This window comes from Sabethes cyaneus, chromosome 2 (genome assembly GCF_943734655.1).
Source record: "Sabethes cyaneus chromosome 2, idSabCyanKW18_F2, whole genome shotgun sequence".
NCBI classification, from domain to species: domain Eukaryota; kingdom Metazoa; phylum Arthropoda; class Insecta; order Diptera; family Culicidae; genus Sabethes; species Sabethes cyaneus.
Window position 1 is genome coordinate 114114942 of NC_071354.1, and position 20687 is coordinate 114135628.

The 20687-nt window shown below is 36.8% G+C and overlaps 1 protein-coding gene across 1 annotated transcript in view; it reads left to right on the forward strand.

Annotated features, from left to right (window-relative positions):
- LOC128734832 (protein mini spindles) overlaps positions 1-20687 on the forward strand; it is a 234428-nt gene that overhangs the window by 180091 nt on the left and 33650 nt on the right. Inside the window, exons 8-11 of the mRNA XM_053829197.1 lie at positions 5646-5981; positions 6080-6269; positions 6327-6583; positions 6668-6761. Of these exons, the coding sequence (XP_053685172.1) occupies positions 5646-5981; positions 6080-6269; positions 6327-6583; positions 6668-6761 (877 nt within the window). The remainder of the gene's footprint in view (positions 1-5645; positions 5982-6079; positions 6270-6326; positions 6584-6667; positions 6762-20687) is intronic.

Here is a 20687-nt window from a genome sequence, read left to right on the forward strand (position 1 = left end):
GGGGGTTCAAAACCATCATAAAATAAATTCATGCCTTCAAAATGTTCCACATGCCAAATTTGGTTTCATTTGCTTGATTAGTTCTCGAGTTATGAGAAAATTTGTGTTCCATTTGTATAAAAGCTTCCCTTCTTCAAGAAGGCAGGGAACTTAATTCACCATAGAAAAAATTCCTGCCTCCAAAAGCCCCACTTGCCAAATTTGGTTCCATTTGCTTGATTAGTTCTCGAGTTAAGAGGAAATTTTTATTTCATTTGTATTGGAGTCCCCGCTCTTAGAGAGGAGCTTCCCTTTTTATAGAAGGCAGGGGTCTCAATACACCATAGTAAAATTATTGCCTCTAAAAACCCCTTAATGCTAGATTTGGTTACATTTGCTTGATTAGTTTTTGAGATATGAGGAAATTTGTATTTCATTTGTATGGGAGCCCCCTCCTAATGGGGAGAGGGTTCATTATTCGCCATAGAAAAAATTCCTGCCTCCTAAAACCCTTACATGTCACGTTTGGTTTCATTTGCTTGATTAATTCTCGAGCTATGAGGAAATTTGTGTTTCATTTGTATGGGAGCTTCCAGCAACACCCACATGCCAAATTTAGTTCCATTTGCTTGATTAGTTATCGAGTTATGCAGAAATTTGAGTTTCATTTGTATGGGAGCCCCCCTCCCTCCTGAAGAGGAGAGTGGTCTCAATCCACCATAGAAAAAATTCTTGCCTCCAACAACACCTACATGCCAAATTTGGTTCCATTTGCTTGATTAGTTCTCGAGTTATGCAGAAATTTGTGTTCCATTTGAATGGAAGCCCCCCTTCCTAAAAAGATAAGGGGTCTCAATTCACCATAGAAAAAATTCTTTCTCCTAAAATTCTCCTAAAACCCTCACATGTCACATTTGGTTCCATTTGCTTGATTAATTCTCGAGCTATGAGGAAATTTGTGTTTTATTTGAATGGGAGCCCCCCTCCCTCCTAAAGAGGAGACGGGTCTCAATTTACCATAGAAAAAATTCTTGCCTCCAACAAACCCTACATGCCAAATTTGGTTCCATTTGCTTGATTAGTTCTCGAGTTATGCAGAAATTTGAGTTTCATTTGAATGGAAGCCCCCCTTCCTAAAAAGGTAAGGGGTTCGCTTTCGCTCAGTTCACCATAGAAAAAATTCTATGGTTCGCTCAATTCGCCATAGAAAAAATTCTTGCTTCCAAAAACACCCACATGCCAAATATGGTTCCATTTGATTGATTATTTCTCGAATTATAAGGAAATTTGTATTCCATTTGTATAGGAGCCCCCCCTTTTTAGGAGGGGGGCTCCCCTACAAATGAAATAAAAATTTCCTCACAACTCCAGAACTAACCAAACAAATTTAGCATGTGGGTGTTTTTGTAGGCAAATTTTTTTTCTATGGTGAATTGAGACCCCTCCCCTCTTTAGGAGGGAATTATGACCCCTCTCCCTTTTAAGAGGGGGGCTTCCATACAAATGAAATACAAATTTCTTCATAACTCGAGAACTAATCAAGCAACTGGAACCAAATTTGACATGTGGATGTTTTTGGAGACAAGAACTTTTTCTATGGTGAATTGAGACCCCTCCCCACTTTAGGAGGGGGGGGGGGCTCCTATACAAATGAAATACAAATTTCCTCATAATTCGAGAACTAATAAATCAAATGGAACCATATTTGGCATGTGGGTGTTTTTGTGGGCATGAATTTTTTCTATGATGGATTAGGACCCCTTACCTTTTTAGGAGGGGGGGCTCCCATACAAATGAAATACAAATTTCCTCATAACTCCAGAACTAATCAAGTAAATGGAACCAATTTATGTATGTGGGTGTTTTTATAGGCATTTTTTTCTATGATGAATTGAGATCCCTCTTAAGGAGGGGAATTATGTCCCCTCCCCCTTCAATAGTGGGGCGGTTCCTATATAAATTATATACAAATTTATATAGGAGCCACCCGTAGAGATCACCTCTATCTGGGTTTATTTATTTTCCTAAATGTACTGACCTCTATTGCTTTCCTTCAGTTGGGTTAACCCTGCGAAATGGTACTTTCTACGAAAAGATTTTCCGTACAATGGTACATCCAGGGTAAGGTTTTTCGCGAAATGGTACTCTGCCAAACTCTATATTTCGCGCTATGGTCAACCGAGAATTGGTGTTCCGCAAAATGGTATTCGGCGAAATGGTATGTAATGATGACGAATATTTAAATGCTATCCGCTTTATTTTATCAGGCTAAGCAATTGGGGGAGTTATTTTCTACTTTACTGTGAGGGAAATTTGTGTATTAAAACACCCATGAACTCCCCAGAAACTTGCAAAACTCGAAATTGTGACTAAGGCCATCCAATATTCACGATTTATGTACAACACAGTTTAATTTGTGGCAATACGAAGTTTGTCGGATCAGCAAGTAAAACATAGAAGGTACAAATACAGTGTCATGTCGAAAGAATCTTAACGAAATTGATCAGTGCGTTTAGCACATCGGCTAAGAAAATGCACTTAAATTTCGTTTTGCTAGCTCCTGTAAACTTTTTTTTGCAATTGCAACAGCAATTGACAACATCACAACATTGGAGTATGCTCACTGGCTACAGTTTTTGATTTAATTTTCTAAAAATAGACAATTTCGGTAAAGTGATAGGAATTTAGAACTGATCGTCATTATGTACGGTCTGGTACTTTGCAAAAAGTACTGGTGCTATTTCAATAGGTTTTTCATGCATAAAAAGTATAGTTTACTTTAAAGATTAATTATTCACTGAAGGCGCAATCACGCTTCATTAATTTTTTTAACCTCAAAAGCAGTTTTTATGCTTAAAATAATAATAGTTTTGTAATGTAAATATTCTCATTGTGTTCATATACGGGGGTTAGACAAAATGATCGGGACAGGCAAAATTTTGACTTCTGCAAATTCTACAAAATAAGACATTTTGTGATGAAATCAATGGCATTTGACGGGGAAATTTTTCTAGTTTACCGCCATCCGGGGTGAGATTATGCCACGGGGGTGAGATTGTGCCAAAAAACAAAAATGTTTATTTGTGAAAATTTATTATATCTATAGAAACCGGTGACCTAAATTCAAAATGATCATGAACATAGCATATTTATTTATAACTTAGAATGGAACACAGACAATAGTAGCAAACTATTTAGCCTAAACAGGGTTTCAAAGTTCGCGATCAAAAATACTCGGAAATAACACTTGTAAAAATGTCCCGCATAAACTAACCCAAACAATAAATCGGATCAACTTGCTATTTTATAGGTTCATAAACTAATCATTTACAATGTATTGAAAGGTTATTATGTGTTGAATAAGTTTTGATTACGACAATAATATTTTTCGAAACTTTGTACTTTTCGAGCTTCCCGGGGGTGAGATTGTGCCAAGCCATAATGATTGAGCCAATTTGTGGTTTTCACATACACAACAAAAATACATCAACATACACCAGTACACTCACATTCTTTACTATTGAGCACAATATTTTGACCGATTAGATTGCATCATCCATTTTGGAGCAAACAGCATCATGGTCTGCTAAATGATTTACTAATTTTTACTTTTTCTCTGGAAATTTCAGATGCTTTGAATACTCTAATATAAGACGAATATATTATACCGTGTATAAACAGCCAGTTTTAAAGAAAGGGGAGGGGGTGGGATGGGCCACATGTTCTACGGCCGCGGGTTCTCGAACGTAGTAATGGTTACTTTTGTTAAATGATCAAATAGGCATGCCCCCTTAGGATACACGCCCTCCATATATCTCCCCCTTGTTAACCCTAGAAACGCTTCTAACTATATAAAGGCTTTCCATTTTCGTAGTCAATGGATTTTCGTAGTCATTTTTAGGGAGGTCTGAACTCCCCGGGTTATTTTCGTTCACACTTTTTGTATGATGCGTTGTTTTTGAACGACCCCTGCCCCTAATAGTCCACTTAGTTCATGGATGGCCCTATATGAACTACTTTATACTGATATTTATGTGTATTGTTTATAAACATGGTAATGTTCATCGTTTTGGTATTTGCAAATGTTGAAATTTTGCTTAAAGAAAGAAAATACATGTACATAAAAACAAATATCTCCGGCCGCAGTGCATCAATTTTAAATCTCTTTTTTTTTAATTAAAGGTGAGAGAATTTGCTATCGATCAGTTGAACTTCACTTTTTTGTAAGAATATAGTAATGTAGATATTTGTGAATTTATTTACACCAAAACAAAAAAGAACGCATTTTCTAGGAATAATTTCAATTTTTTCAAGGATTTTGGACAAGATTACACATTTTAAATTTTTTTTTTCTATGGTCCTTAAAGGCCGATAATAGACAAAGAAATCAGAGGGCTAATGGTAGAAGTTATGATCATTTCACTAAAACAGTATTGTTTGCGAATTTGAATATCATGCTCATGCATACACCCTTTTACTTGTCCACATGCAACAAATACTTCTCTCTCATCATTCTCTCTCTCTCACTTTCTCTCTATTTCCTCTCTTTATCTTTCACACACACACACACGCATACACATACACACACACGCATACACATACACACACACACGCATACACATACACACACACGCATACACATACACACACACGCATACACATACACACACACCAACATGGCGACGTTAAGACACTACGTTAAGGTCGGAGCAACTTTTCCAATTATATCCACTTTATTTTATTACAGAGCCTTTAGGTCGTATGAATAAAAGAGTCTACTTTATTTCTTTTATAAGACTTACACGGGAAAAGCAAAGCAAACTGTGTTATGGGAAGGCAAAGGAAGTTCAACTAATCGATAGCAAATTTTCTCACCTTTAATACGAAAAAAAGAGTTTCAAAATTGATGCACTGCGAACGGAGATGTTTATATTTATGTACATGTACTTTCTTTAAGCCAAATTTCAACTTTTGCGCATATCTCAAAAACTATTCTACTTTAATTTTTTCTGACCTCATATTCGGAATTAACGGCCAATTTTAAATGAAAAATCACCTTCGGCTTACAGAGTTCACGCTTTTTGTCTTATTTTGTTAACTAGTGTAACCAATCGACTAGAAATGAAGTCTAGCTTTGGGATAAAATATGAATACTATTAAATTTTCATGGCAGAAAAAGATACAAGCTATGAAAAAAATCAGTTTTTGACATGCCCCCGCCCGACCCGGAATATCTCCGGTGTACACTGGCAACTGCCAATCATAAAATATTTAAAAAAAACTAGAAAAATTTCCCCGTCAAATGCAATTGGTTTCATCTAAAAATGTCTTATTTTGTAAAAATTATGGCCGTTTGAATTTCGTCAAAATTTTGCCTATCCCGATCATTTTGTCTAACCCCTGTAGGTAGAAAGAATGTAGTAAAATAGTTTTGTGAACAACTATTTTATTTTGAGCATAAAAACTGCATTTGACATCCAAAAAGTCAAAGGCGCATATATTAACTTTAACTCAAAACCGGCAAAATCGATATGTGACTCATGCGAAATAGTAAAAACATTTATTTTGCCTTTATTTATTTACTCGTATAGTAATTCAATTAATTTTTTCTCTTTTCTGTACTTCACCTGCAACTATTTCTAAACTCCCCTGAATGATGCGAATAGACCGCCGGAAGTGATTCTACCTAAGATCAGCGGTCCATTTAAGCTGGACGACAATGTGATCTCCGAAATCGAATGCAATTGGTTGAAGGCTGACAATCACCATAAATTGGATTTACCAACGATCGATGTTTCATTTATCTATGAATCGATCAAGGTGATTCCAGTTCGGGGTGTGGCCTACCCAGAAGATAAGTTCCAACAGATGTTGACACGTACTTTATATCGGCCAATCACTGCGAATTCACGTGAATACGCGATGAGTCCGCCATCTCACACGCGGTCGTCTGCCTTCGGTGGAACTATCGGTGGAACTAATAAGCCCAAACCAACTGCAAAGTATGTTAATTTAAAAATTAGTCTAGTTTTAATCCGTTTACTAGGTTATTTAGGTTATATAGGTTATTTGGTTGACCACAATACATCTTGTTTTGCAGTTTGGCTGATGCTTTGCCTAAGCTTGACCCAAATTTGCTACGTATCATTCGAAGTATTGGAAGCGTTGATGTATATACTGCACATGCTGCTATTAATGAATTATCAGATATTTTGGAATCACACGAAAAACAAGCAGTATTGAGAGATTACGAGGAAATTTATATTCAGAGTATACTACAACAATTTAAGGTAACATTGGCAAGAAACTGAACGTTATTTTTATACTAACCATTTTTTCATTTCCAGTATTTGCAGCAAAAACCATTAACCGAATCATTGGCAATGTATCAACCACTATTACACAGCATCTATTCCTTTTTTGCTTCAAAAACACTCGGTAAAAACTTATCGATAAATACAATAAAAAGTATTATTGCGGTACTATTGGGATTAATGGCAGATAATAAACTAGGTGGAAGCTCTGATGATGCCCAGTTTACTAAAGTTGTAAATGGTATATGCCTCAAAATCCTCGATCGTACCAACTTCACTAATTTAAACTGGTAGGTAGACATACTGATAAATTCAGTTAGTGATATTAGTCTAATGGCCATCGTCTAATTAAAATATTTTCATTTTCGGAATAGTGCGTTAGTGCGGCTACTCAAAGAGTCCTGTCAAACGAGTTGCTTGCCGAAATTTACCGATCTGTTAATGAAATGTATCTGGAGAAATATCAAGGTAAGTATTGGCTTCACTGAAATACAATTTCAATTCATTCTTCGTGTTATCTGCGTACCGCGTTGTAACAAGAAAACAGATTTTATCTATTCCGAAGGTTTAACCGGTTTTATTCGTGTGAAGTCCAGGAATCATTTTTAATTCTTGTGCGTATAAGTAGTAGTAGGGGAAAGCCGTCATCACTTCAAGGCAGGGCTGACATTTGCTCATACTATGCGCCCAATGTTCCAATTTTATGCCTTGTCGCAATCGCAATATGCAATATGCACACAGCGTACAAGCAAAATCAAAGTGAGAGCGAATGACAGCACTCAGTGAAAATCGTCCAGTGAGTGATCATGTAAACAACACTTGGCGCTGCCGTTGGTCACACTACGTGCGGAATTAATGCAAAAAGTTTTGTTTTGTATTTACCAGTGATTAAAAATTTCACTCACATGTAGGATAAACGTTTTTCACTCACCCATTATTCTCATATGACAACTAGATTCTGTGGTTATCTGTTTGTACAAAGCGAAAGAAAAACATTTTTCCGCTGCAGAATGAGAGTTGATAATATCTCCTTGGATTTTTCCCTGAAAAACATTTATCCGCTCTCAGTGAATTGCTGCCACGAGCCTTGCGAAGAGGAGTGGATTTGAATACTGCTGTAATGCTCCGATAACAACTTCCATGGTTTGATCCATGGAATCCGACAGCTTGGATAAAAGATTGCGGTACACAACTTCCTAAGCGTTGCTTCATATGATCCTACCTTACCCTCATCTCCCGCTCTTTCCCCTTCACGACTGATCTCAATTTGTTAGATCCTATCGACTCTTTCACTACTTTCCTCTACCGTTCCCTTCATCAATTGTATAATCCAGCGTTATAAAAACCTGCAGTTACAAAAAAGTAGCAGTTTCCTGACGTGCGGTGTGTAGTTTTGTACGCCACCCGCGATTTCTCCGTTGTCCATTAACCAATAACTTTGAATTTTGGTATATTGTTAGTAACTAATCTAAGCTAGTCATCTGCTAAAAATCAACTTTATTGGTTAATGGGCAAATGAGAAATCACCGTCCTCGCACAAAACTACCCACCCACTCATTCGCCAGCCTTTTTCGGGAAACTGCAGTATTACAAAAACGGATTATGAAATTGATACGATATCTTCAGCAATGTTGTACAGTATTATAATTCTTATGTTTAATAAAAGTTATACACTATAAAAAATTATTTCTGATGAAAATAAAAAAAAAACATGAAATTTTCAAAATATTATAACTTATTTGTCCTTCACTCGCCAGCAATGAAGCTTGCAGAAAAAGTAGTGTATATTGCTAACTTTAACATGTCCAAAAATAATTTTTTTTAAAAATGCGCTTTTTTACATATTTTACTTTTTAGTTTTATTTTCTTTTTTTTTTCAACAAAAATTTTTTTTTGCAGTGTACATATTTTTTTTAGAAAGGCAATTTTATTACCTACAACTTTGCTGAAGACACTATTTCGATCAAATAAACCATTTTTCCAATATAAAATATTTAATGGATTAGCACCATTTTTGGTTAGGCCCTTATGAAAAAGCAGTCTAGATCTTAAAAAAATAACTGATATGATAAAATGACATAAACATAAAAGCTATGCAAAGTTTCAACTAAATCAAAAATGACAAATTAAAATCGATTTGCGAAACTCCGTGGAATCACTCCAATTCTGATACTGTTCTGACATTCACCAAACAAATCTTCTCACACGAACCTCGAGCCGACAGCATTAATTCCACTTTACGGGAACTGTTTTCGAAACGATCTATGTTTCCCGTCCAGGTGACGAACAACGACCTGCTTGCATTTAACTGCTTTGCTTCTTCTACCAATGTGGTGGACAACCCCTTATCGAGTAACGTTAAAGTATCATGCTACTTATCTGCTACATATAGCGTTACCGGTATCATACGGAAAATTATTGATCGATGTACACTGCACTCAATTTTGTGAAGTTGCACAGATTCTTCTACCCGATGCAACAGTGTGTGATGCGCACCCTTACAATTTGTAATAGTACAACGCGACTTAAACCCGCCCGGTTTGCCGCCGTGTTTGTTCAAACGGATACCACATAAGTTATGCTTCTCTACCGCATCCAGCCGTTCTACGATATTTATCTTCCGGAAACCATCACAAAATCGAATCCTGTGGTCCGTTCGGTTACAGATCCAACATGCTTTAGTAACTTTGTCACTTCGCATTTCTTGTACTTGCTCGTCTGCCGACTGTTTGGAGAACTTAGTTTTAGGGTATCGTACTATTTCGCTCGCTGTCATAGAATAGGCTACTACTTTGGATGCGACATCTCCAATACACGTGATCAGGCATTCAATTTATCATCTCAAACGCGCGATAATCTATGAATTTAACATACTACGAATAAAAACTGAACAAGAGTGAAACGAAAATGTTTTATACCCATGTATTGTCGTTCGTGAGCATGGGCTACCAAGACTTTCATTTATCCCAAGGAATACACGATCATGATTTGTTTATTTTTAAATTTTCGTAATACGAGTTTATCCTCTCTTTGTGTGAGAGGATAAAGTTGTATCAGCCTTTTTTCAGAGACGAAAATGCACAGGTTACTATTGGATTTACCAAACAACCAACCAACAAGAGAGTGAAATAAAGCATCCGAGTTTATGTATTTGAGTATCACCATGGTTTCCTGTTATATACATATTATTGCATTAGATTTTCGCGCCAAGTCTACCTGCGATGTTTATTTATCATGCCTTCAGTGAGAGAGGATAAATGTTTTTCAGGGAAAAATGAAACGAAATATTATCAACTCTCTTTCTTTAGCGGAAAAATGTTTTTCTTCCGCTTTATACGAACAGATAACTACAACATCTAGTTGTCATGTGAGATGAATGGGTGAGCGAAATACGTTTATCCTAGATGTGATATAGTCTGTAAACAATCGTAGCGGCGTTCCCTTTTTTGCATGTTTGTAATCTACCCATTTCGGTTGATATTCTGGGGGTGCTTTTTTACTAATTGTTGCACTAGCAACGGATTACGGTGATGGTCCAGAAGATGCGCAACCTCTAAATGGCCGCAAAGGTGTTTGACCGTTATGCCGAATGTGACGAAGGTTTGCAGATCGTCTGTTGTCGGCGGCGAAACACGTCTGACTTTATTTAGTAAAGTCCATAGTAGTTTTTCTGGTTGTCCAAATAATCAACGTAGGTCCTGAATCACTTCAGGTACTGACTCTTGGAGCACCAGCATACTCCTCACTGCATTAAGTGCTTCTCCATCTAAACTGTTCAGCAACGATCCAGGTTCTCGATATTGGAATATCCGCAAGCTTTGGTAGTGTGCTCGAAGCTACTAATGAATAACGGCCATGTCGCTGGATCTCCATTAAATTTAGGTAGCGTTTTAGAGACTACTTTTCTTGTGGCAATCTGTTCGTGAGTAAACCTGAATATTTTGTCAACTGTCATAACTGGACTCCCAGGGTCTGTTGCATGTCGTCACTCCCGTCCGTGTCAGCGGATTCATCGTACCCGTCGTGGTCCGTACCTTCCTCGCTAGCCGGTAACAGTTCATCTTCAAATAGCGTACGGTTGAATTTATTTTTTGGATCTTCAAGCGTCGTGTCGAGTTTTGGATTTCCACCCTTTTTATATGCTCCGCGAACGTCTCCTCCTGGCTTCGCTACAATCTTCTCCTGATTTTTCAACCAAGTTTTCTCCTTTTTGCTGGTTTGCTCTTCGAATTGATCTTCAGTTATATACGGAGTAATATTACTGTCCCGAGCAGACCCCGAGTCGTTTTTCGAAGCGGACTTACCTTTATTCGATCTTGCCTTACTTGGCTTAGGAATTGTCAGCTGATTAGTAGGTCGAACACATCGCAAGCAATACCATTCCACTTCGGTAATGAATCGTATTGACGACGCCGGCGCAGGAAAAATGAGCCCATTGCTTACAATTCGTGCACTGAAGCAAGATATCAACTGGGTTCTTCTTTATTACACTATGCATGAACAGCGAGTATAGCATCGTTGCCATCCATCTTATTGTCTTTGGAATTGCGATGGGCCATTCTTCGACGAGCAACTCAATCCGTAGAAATTATTCTTTGATTTTGTTCGGACTGGACAGAAACTTCTTTGTAAATCGACGTATTTAGTTTGCCGATCAAAGCTAGGGAGTTTATTTATTTAATTAGCATAGGATAAATGTAATTTTAAGTTATTGCCACTTACAATAATTGTTTCCGTAGTTTTTGTTATCGCTTCAGGCAATCCTAACCTTTGCGTTTATGGTATTGTAAATTTTAACGTGTTTGTTCTGTTCCGTGTACCTTATATATAAATATAGTTTGTTGCGTTCAATTAGTATGTGAATTATTCACTTTTTAATCACCTTATCGTCGATATAATGTATTCAATCTATTTCTTGCCTTCAGTCTATTTTAATCACTTTCTTGCCTTCAATTTATTTCAACCTCCTCAATGCGCCAATTCACTTAACCTTCTTTTTCGTTTGACAGTTTTTACTTTTTCTCTGCTGTCATCTATCATTTATTTATCTTCACCCTCAAGAAATCCCAACCTCAAGTAGTGTTTTCAACAGAGGGTTTTACCAGGCAGGACTTTTTTCCATGTTTTACCTTTGTTATACTATAACAAAGGTTTAGGAATTGGTCGAAAAACACGAAATTGATCCGAGGCCCGGAGGGCCGAGCCACATATACCAATCGATAGGGTTCGACGAACTGAGCAATGTCTGTCTGTGTGTGTGTGTGTGTGTGTGTGTGTGTGTGTGTGTGTGTGTGTGTGTGTGTGTGTGTGTGTGTGTGTGTGTGTGTGTGTGTGTGTGTGTGTGTGTGTGTGTGTGTGTGTGTGTGTGTGTGTGTGTGTGTGTGTGTGTGTGTGTGTGTGTGTGTGTGTGTGTGTGTGTGTGTGTGTGTGTGTGTGTGTGTGTGTGTGTGTGTGTGTGTGTGTGTGTGTGTGTGTGTGTGTGTGTGTGTGTGTGTGTGTGTGTGTGTGTGTGTGTGTGTGTGTGTGTGTGTGTGTGTGTGTGTGTGTGTGTGTGTGTGTGTGTGTGTGTGTGTGTGTGTGTGTGTGTGTGTGTGTGTGTGTGTGTGTGTGTGTGTGTGTGTGTGTGTGTGTGTGTGTGTGTGTGTGTGTGTGTGTGTGTGTGTGTGTGTGTGTGTGTGTGTGTGTGTGTGTGTGTGTGTGTGTGTGTGTGTGTGTGTGTGTGTGTGTGTGTGTGTGTGTGTTTGTGTGTGTGTGTGTATGTGTGTGTGTGTGTGTGTGTGTGTGTGTGTGTGTGTGTGTGTGTGTGTGTGTGTGTGTGTGTGTGTGTGTGTGTGTGTGTGTGTGTGTGTGTGACTGTGTGTGTGTGACTGTGTGTGTGTGACTGTGTGTGTGTGTGACTGTGTGTGTGTGTGACTGTGTGTGTGTGACTGTGTGTGTGTGACTGTGTGTGGTGTGTGTGTGTGTGTGTGTGTGTGTGTGTGTGTGTGTGTGTGGTGTGTGTGTGTGTGGTGTGTGTGTGTGTGTGTGTGTGTGTGTGTGTGTGTGTGTGTGGGTGTGGGAGTGTGTGTGTGTGTGTGACTGTGTGTGTGTGACTGTGTGTGTGTGTGTCACTGTGTGTGTGTGACTGTGTGTGTGTCACTGTGTGTGTGTGTCACTGTGTGTGTGTCACTGTGTGTGTGTGTGACTGTGTGTGTGACTGTGTGTGTGTCACTGTGTGTGTGTGACTGTGTGTGTGTGTGACTGTGTGTGTGTGTGACTGTGTGTGTGTGTGACTGTGTGTGTGTGTGTGTGTGTGTGTGTGTGTGTGTGTGTGTGTGTGTGTGTGTGTGTGTGTGTGTGTGTGTGTACGTGTACGTAATGATTTTTTCTATCGCCTGTTTCTCAGAGATGGCTGAACCGAATCGTTCGCTATTACTTTTGTTTGAAAGGTGTTAATGTCTAGTAGATCGCTATTGAGTCGTTTCGCGATACGACGTTTCGTTTAAAAGTTATAAGCAAAAATGTGAAAAATACGTGACACGGGTTTCTTCGAAACTACATGACCGATTTCATCGATCTTAGTATCAAATGAAAGCCCTTATTAAAGCTAAATTGTTCAGGAATTTTTAATTGAAAACAAACGTTAACAGGACGTTTAATTTGAAAGTTATGAGCAACCGTATTCACCACACCAAAATTAACAATAATTTATAATGATTTTAACCAAGATAATTAACCTAATTTCAATTATTTTAATATCAAATGAGAGGTTTTGACATTACGAATATATATGCAAAATTTCATAAGAATTGGTTTTACCGGTTAAAATATATTAACCGTCGAACACTCGCGCCAACTTTTGTAACACAGTTACTCGCGCGCACAATAGCCCCAAACCAAAGAAATCGTGTGCACTAGAATTTTGACTGGGAAAACTTGGTTTTAGGTTTACCGAACCTTTGAAAGAGTTTCTTGAAATTGAAAGCTCTATCGTCTGGTGGAATTTAAATTTTTATTAATTATAATTAATTAATTAAGTGAAATAAAAAAATATTTTTCTTCAGTGTCAATATAACACATTGATGTGTTCTGCAAAGTTATAGAGCATATTATTACAAGAAATTTTTGCAGAAGTCAGTAACCTTCTATCTCTGCAGCGAAGATAGAAATATCTTATTTAATGTACATGAATTTGTAAAATCAGTTTTTCTATTTTTGCTCTTTTTGTAATTGTTGTATGACTCTTTCATGTACTACAAAATTGTACAAATAGTAAAAATACACAACTTTGCTGAAAATAGTATACTTGTATGTTTGTTTGTTTAGGAACTGTAGAACTTTGATTATAAAGAATACCCTAATTTTGACTCCGAATTACTCGACTACCAGCAGACGGATACATTTTAAATATTTTACATTTGCTGATAGTTTTGATGCATAAATTTTCCCAACAATTTAAATTATTAAAGCATTGAATAATTATGATATTTTGCTCACAATAAGTTTGTTGAAGAATATACGTTAGTTAAACAACGATTTGTAACTTTATAACAATATGGCGCTGAAAAACATACACGTGTTGTATAAAATACAACAGCGTGAGTTAATAAAAATTGATGAAAATTATTCAAGAAAACTCTATTGATGTGATTCAAATAGAATGGCATTACAGGAAGCTATGCATAGTTCAAAAACCTATAAACTAGACCTTTGCTAGACAATGTATATGCTAAAGGATAAGATTTCCTCTTACAGCTTACTTTTATTTGCACTTACTCAGATTAATAACAACTTACTTATCCTTACTCAGCAATTTCATGAAAAAAGGATCTATCAAAATTTAAAAGTGTTCCTATTTTGTTCAAATTTTGTAAACTAATTCAATTTTCAAAAATTTTATGTAAACCAACGCACTACGCAACGATAACCAATAGATGAATTATGTTCCGAAGACGTGTCGATTTCTATCTCAAATAGCAAGTAAGACCGTATAACAAAGGTTCCTCTCACCACTAGGTGGATTAAATCGGTGTTTTTTATCGAATATTCAAATAAAGTAGAAGGCCAGTAGCTTTGAATGCAATTGAATTAAATTTGAATAACATTTTCTACAATTTAACGCATATTATAATTAATCAACTTAACATCGACAAATCGTGCCTGACTCTCAGTCGTCGTCATTTGAAATAGCCACTAATTTCAGCTGAAGCTTGCTTGAAACGTTCTGTTCAATAAATGAAACCAGGCGCTTAATGTATGATGCGAAGGTAAGAAAAAGTCAGCTTCATTCATTTGATTCGACAATGCCGGGCCCTGATCAGAATACGGGGTACTTTGCGCTTTTTGAGTATTCTTGCCGTCAAAGGATCTGCCAGGAAAGAATTTGGAATATTTTCCAAGTCGTTCGAGTGATACATTGATTAAACAAGCAAATGAAATCTTCAAGCTACTATCTGCGAATAGTCGGATTCTGTAATGAAGAGAATGTATCTGTGAACGATAAATGAAGTGGATGATGTTATGCAAGGTTGTTTCGGTTTGGGGATGAAGGAAAAAATCGTGAAGAGACTGAAGGAGAGCGGGGCATTTATTATGCTGGAAGCTGCAATACAGGCTTATTTGAAAATAGTTGAAAGCGACTTTCTCAACTATAAATTTGAAGAAATGAAAGGAAAATTCCTGATGCGCTGAGAGCCTTTCGTCAAACTTCGATGAAAGTGGGAGTTTTTTAATCGTTGGAAGCATTGGCAACAAGGCCCCTTCTAGCAAGGGAAATAAATCGCTAAGCGTATTATATCTGCTTAAATTCCACTTTGTTAAGCAACGATACTGAAGCTCAAGTTTGAATATAAAGATATTTACTGAAAAATAGCAACATGTCTATTGATTTCGAATAGTCTGCCAATACCGGTATTTTACCGGTATTTCCTATACCAATACCGAAATTCCGGTTTTCACCAAAAGCGCCCAATAACGACAGCCCTACTACCCTTCTTTAGTTGGGTCCGAACGAGCGATAGCGAGTAAGGAGAGGATCACACCTGTGAAATGGTACTTTCCACGAAAAGGTTTTCCGTAAAATGGTACATTCCGCGAAATGGTATTCTGCAAAACATTATATTCCGTGTTGTGGTCAGCCGAGAATTGGTTTTCCGCAATATGGTATTCAATTCGGTGAAATGTTCTACAATTACGACGGATATTTAAATGCTATTCAGTTTATTTTATCTGGCTAAGCAATGCACTATGGGCAAAAACGAATGAAAAAACAGACGCAATTAAGATACGGCCTACAGGCTGATAAAATATAGGTGATCTTATGTAAAATTTTTTCGAGAATCTCATGGTGCCAACAACTTTCCTATTTGCCATCGGGAAGTGCTTCAGTTTGCTCATTTTCACCTATTTTTAACATTTTTTTACACTTATTGAGCTATACCAAGCAAAGTTTTGAGAAAACAAAACTTAAAAACCTGATATTTTTGTGTAAATAAGTCCGCAGAATCGAATGGAGCTAATCCCATTTAGTTTAGAGCACACTAATTTTTTTGGTTGAACTCGCGTTACCAACCCGACCATACCAAACGGGAACTCAACCAATAAAATTAATGTGCTCTAAACTAAATGGAGTACACCCTATTTGATACTGCGGACTTTTTTACACAAAAATATCAGGTTTTTAAGTTTTATTTTCCTGAAGTCTAGTTTGGTATAGTCCAGTAAGTGTGAAAAAATGTTAAAAATAGGGGAAAATGAGCAAAATGGGGCACTTTCCGATGATAAACAGGAAAGGGGTTGGCACTACGCGATTCTCCGGAAAATTTTACATAAGATCACCAATATTTTAGCAGCATTTAGCAGCAGATGTAAATAAACAGTATTGAGTAAACTGAAAGATGTCGAAACAAGAAAATAATCGGTCAGCCGTCGTTGTTTTATTGCGCGCCGGAACAAGCGTTAAGGATGTAGTTCGGTCGGTAAAAGTGTCGGAAAGAACAGTGTACTATATAAAGAAGGCTTGGGACAGTGATAAGCTATCTTATCACATCTACCCGGAAGTCATACAAGTGCCGTTCCATTACCGCTGAGCGGACCAGGGTCAAAAAAGTGGAAAGAATGATTGAAAAGAATCCAGTGAGGACAATGAGGTTCATTGCTAGGGAAATCGGGTTTGAAATTGTAATGTGAAAATAATTTCTTACGAAACCCAATATTTCCAGGTGTTTAACAAAAAAATAAAAATTGAAAAATACCCGATTTTGTCACCCCTAAATTCATTATGGGGATGACAAAATCGGGTCATTACTGTGGCTCCTTTTTAAAAGGAAAGACTCGTTTTATCAAACCCTTTTATTTTCTTTTGCTTATAGGTATATGTACAGGGTAGACAAAGTAATTGGGACAGGCAAAATTTTGACGCAATTCAAACGACCATTACTTCTACAAAATAAGATAGTTTTAGATAAAACAAATTGCATTTACCGGGAAAATTTCTAGTTTTTTCGAAAAATTTCAAGATTCACAGTGGCCAGTGGACAGCGGAGGTATTTCAGGTTGTCCGGGTGTATGTCAAAAACTGATTTTTTTCATCGATTTTATCTTTTCTTGTCATGAAAGTTTAATATTATTCGTATTTTGTCCCAAGACTAGATTTCATTTCCAGTCGATTTGTGAAAAGAAATCGAAAATCCGTCGAGAAACAACCGAGATACGGCCATTTCAGTGAAATCAGTTCTGGAAATGTTGGCAGTAACGTCCTACCTTTATGGACATTTTAAAATATGACCAAAACCATACCAAAATGGATGTAAAACTTCAATAATTTACGAGGGTGGAAAATTCTGAAGTTTGACACCCATATTGATATGGTTTCGGATATTCCTTAAATCGACCACTTACGCCGGGGTACTTAGAACCTGTTACAGAGTTGTCATGGCAAGCTGCGGACCTGGGTATGCTTCCAGTGTCAGTGGCTCATAACACCTTAAAGTTTAATATTCATATTGGTAAGGTTTACGTCATGTCCTAAAATGGTCAGAACAATAGATGTTACTAGTACTGATTTACGGAAGTGGCCGTAACTTGGCTATTTCTCGATGGATTTCCGATCTCTTTTCACCAATCGACTGAAAATGAAGTCTAGTTTTGAAATAAAATATGAATATTATTAAATTTTCATGACAGAAAAAGATACGAGCGATGAAAAAAATCATACCCTCGGACAATCCAGAATATCTCCGGTGACCACTAGCTACTGCGACTCTTGAAATTATGGAAAAACTAGAAAATATGCCTCGTCGAATGTAAATGATTTCATCTAAAAATGACTCATTTTGCAGAAGTTATGACCGTTTGAATTTCGTCAAAATTTTGCCTGTCCCGATTACTTTGTCTAATCCCTGTACATATACATATAAGCAAAAGAAAATAAAAGGGTTTGATAAAACGGGTCTTTCCTTTTAAAAAGGAGGTACAGTAATGACCCGATTTTGTCACCCCATAATGAATTTATGGGTGACAAAATCGGGTATTTTTCAATTTTAATTTTTTTGCAGATAACTTTGAACGAACTACATATATTCTATTCTGTCCGCTTTTAGGACATTTCGCACTCCCTTCTACCTCCCTGTGGACATTTTGTTACCTTTTCACAGCAGTGCCGAATCGCAAAAACGCAATCTTTAGCTATTGTGTAAAAAATACGTATTTTTTTGAGGGCGGTATCTTTGGAAAAGTTTATTAAAAAATACAGCGCATATTATCACACTATTTGTGAATCCGTGAATCCACTTACTAGGATGATACAAACTTTTGTTTTTTTAAATGCACCCAAAAAAATTTTTTCTTCAAAAAAATTGTAGAACATACTACGCTTAGTAACTTTGCTGAATATAGTAACTACTTGTCCTTACTGGTTGCGTCCGATTTTTCTATTGCTTTCAAACGTTCTACCAAGTTATTTAGTATATTATTATACACATTTGAGTTGAAGACTGTTAATCGCTAGGATGTATATTTAATGTGTTATGAAACATTTAAGAAAATATACGCTGCATTTTATTAATAAACTTCTCCAAGTATAGCATCCTTAAAAAATTACGTATTTCTGTGTAAAAAGGGCTTGAGTGTATTCCGTTTTCGTCCGAAATTTACCCCTCCGAGTTTTTGTTCAACAGGCTACGCAGCCAACTGTTAGTACAGGACAATTGCGGAACTCCTTATACGATCCTTGATCGAGATTCGATTATGCGACGACTAACTTGTTAGATCAATGTCGTACATCGAGGATAGCCTACCAGCTATATGCTGCATATATTTTTATTGTGCATTTTCCAACACACTTCCTCCCGTAGTACTAGTACTAAAATGTACAGCCCAACCCTCCTTTTTCTCTTTAAGAGTCCACTTACTGGCACGCTACTGACACTATACATCATAAAAGCAATAACATATGAAATCTGAGCAGAAAAGCAGTTTATTTTGACAAATAAAAAGCGTGACAAAATCGGGTGAAAAACGTCACAAAATCGGGGGTGACAAAATCGGGTTACCACTGTACTAGCATTAATCGTGGAGAGGACCAAAGGCACCTAATCTGACAAAACGAACAATCTGAAAAATTTAGTTCAATTCCGTAAAGGCCGATTACACGGTTATCGGATACAGGATACTTCGCGTGAATTGAGCCTGATATATACCTATTTAGGTACTATTTAGGTACATTTGCCATTACTTGAGAACGGCTGGACCTAACAAACAGTTCATATATGAATCTAATCCAAAAGGAATGCGTGTAAAATATTATTTCATTAGTGTTACAAAAAAATGCAAATTTCAAAGATTTAAAAGCTTGAAAAAGTATATCATCAAACAGTTTTTACGAACATATTATGTACACTCAAGTCTTTTTTTACACGGGGGATACGTGGCGTGTAAAATAAAACTGTTAAAAAACCGCGTAATTTGAAAAATGTAAAAAAAACCGCGTTAAATCAAAACCCGTCATAAAATAAACCGTGTTAATTCAAAAATCGACGTGAAAAAACCGCGTTAATTCAAAATCATCGAAAAACCGCTCGAATTTAAAGGTCGCTGAAAAAAACCGCGTTATTTCGAAAAATGATGTAAAAATAACCGCGTTAATCGTCATAAAAAACCGTGCTAATTCAAAAATCGTCATAAAAAAAAACCGCGTTAATTCAAAAATCGTAAAAATAAACCGTGTAAAAAGAGACTTGAGTGTATGTTCGACTAGGAAACCGCCAGCTTTAGACAAAATGCGCGGTATTAGAGCATGTCACGGTACCCATATCAGATGACAAATACGATGAAATAACGAAGGTTCCTTTCGCCACTAATTTATTAAATCGGTTTTTTAAGCATAACTTTTAAACTACTTGTTTGTTTTCAATAAAACTTTTTAGGAAAGTTTACAATAGCAAGGACTTCTATTTGACACTAAGATCACTGGAATCGGTTGTGCGGTTGTGGAGAAAACCATGTCACGTTGTTTTCACATTTTTGCTTATAACGCAACGTCAGACCACAAAACAATTCAAAAAAGAGTGTTCACGGTAAAATTGCAGCGCATTCAAGTTACTCAAACTTTTGAGTCGTTGGGTGAAATTTATTGATATTTCGCATGAAAAAAGCTCAAAGTGCATTGTTTAAGGGGGCATAGTACTTTTTACACCATATTTTTGCCTTATTTCAAATAATTTTTTCTCGATAACGCGAAAAGCGAATCGATTCGGGGTTTTTTGCATTCTAAACATTGCACTTTATACTAATATTTATAATTTTGTTTGCGTATATGAACCTCTTCCCCTCTCCCCTACGGCTCCTTGAACATGATCATTCGAAAAAACATGATTTACGGTACCATGGATTCGTGCTGGGGGGCTTATCCGAATTGAAAAATTCCAAAACGACATGAAAGTATATTAAATTATCTCGTGTTTGACCCATCCTTTTTTTAAAATTCGAACGCATAACAAAATGGCGGACATTCAAACATAAAAGGAAGGTTTTTAGTCGAAAAAATTGATTTTAAACATTTCTAAAAATACGAAAATTGTAATGTCGAAAAAAGCATGGGTCAAACACTAGATAATTTTGTTGGCTTTGAAACAAAAAAAGAATCATGAGAATTGCTTGAGCTGTTCTTGAGATATTTATGGTACCGACTTTCAAAACCTGGTTTCGAGAAAAACGACGTTGAAGTTTTTATTCGCCGTGTAATCGTTCCAGACATGCGCGGTACAAATAGCTGTAACTTTGTCAATTTTTGGAATTCATCGAAATAACTTGAAACAGGTATGGTCAAATGTTAATCTTTCGAAATTTTTTTAAATTGAAAAGGTACTATGCCCCCTTAAACTGTGTCGTTTCATCAAGTTTACAAAGATCTGAAAA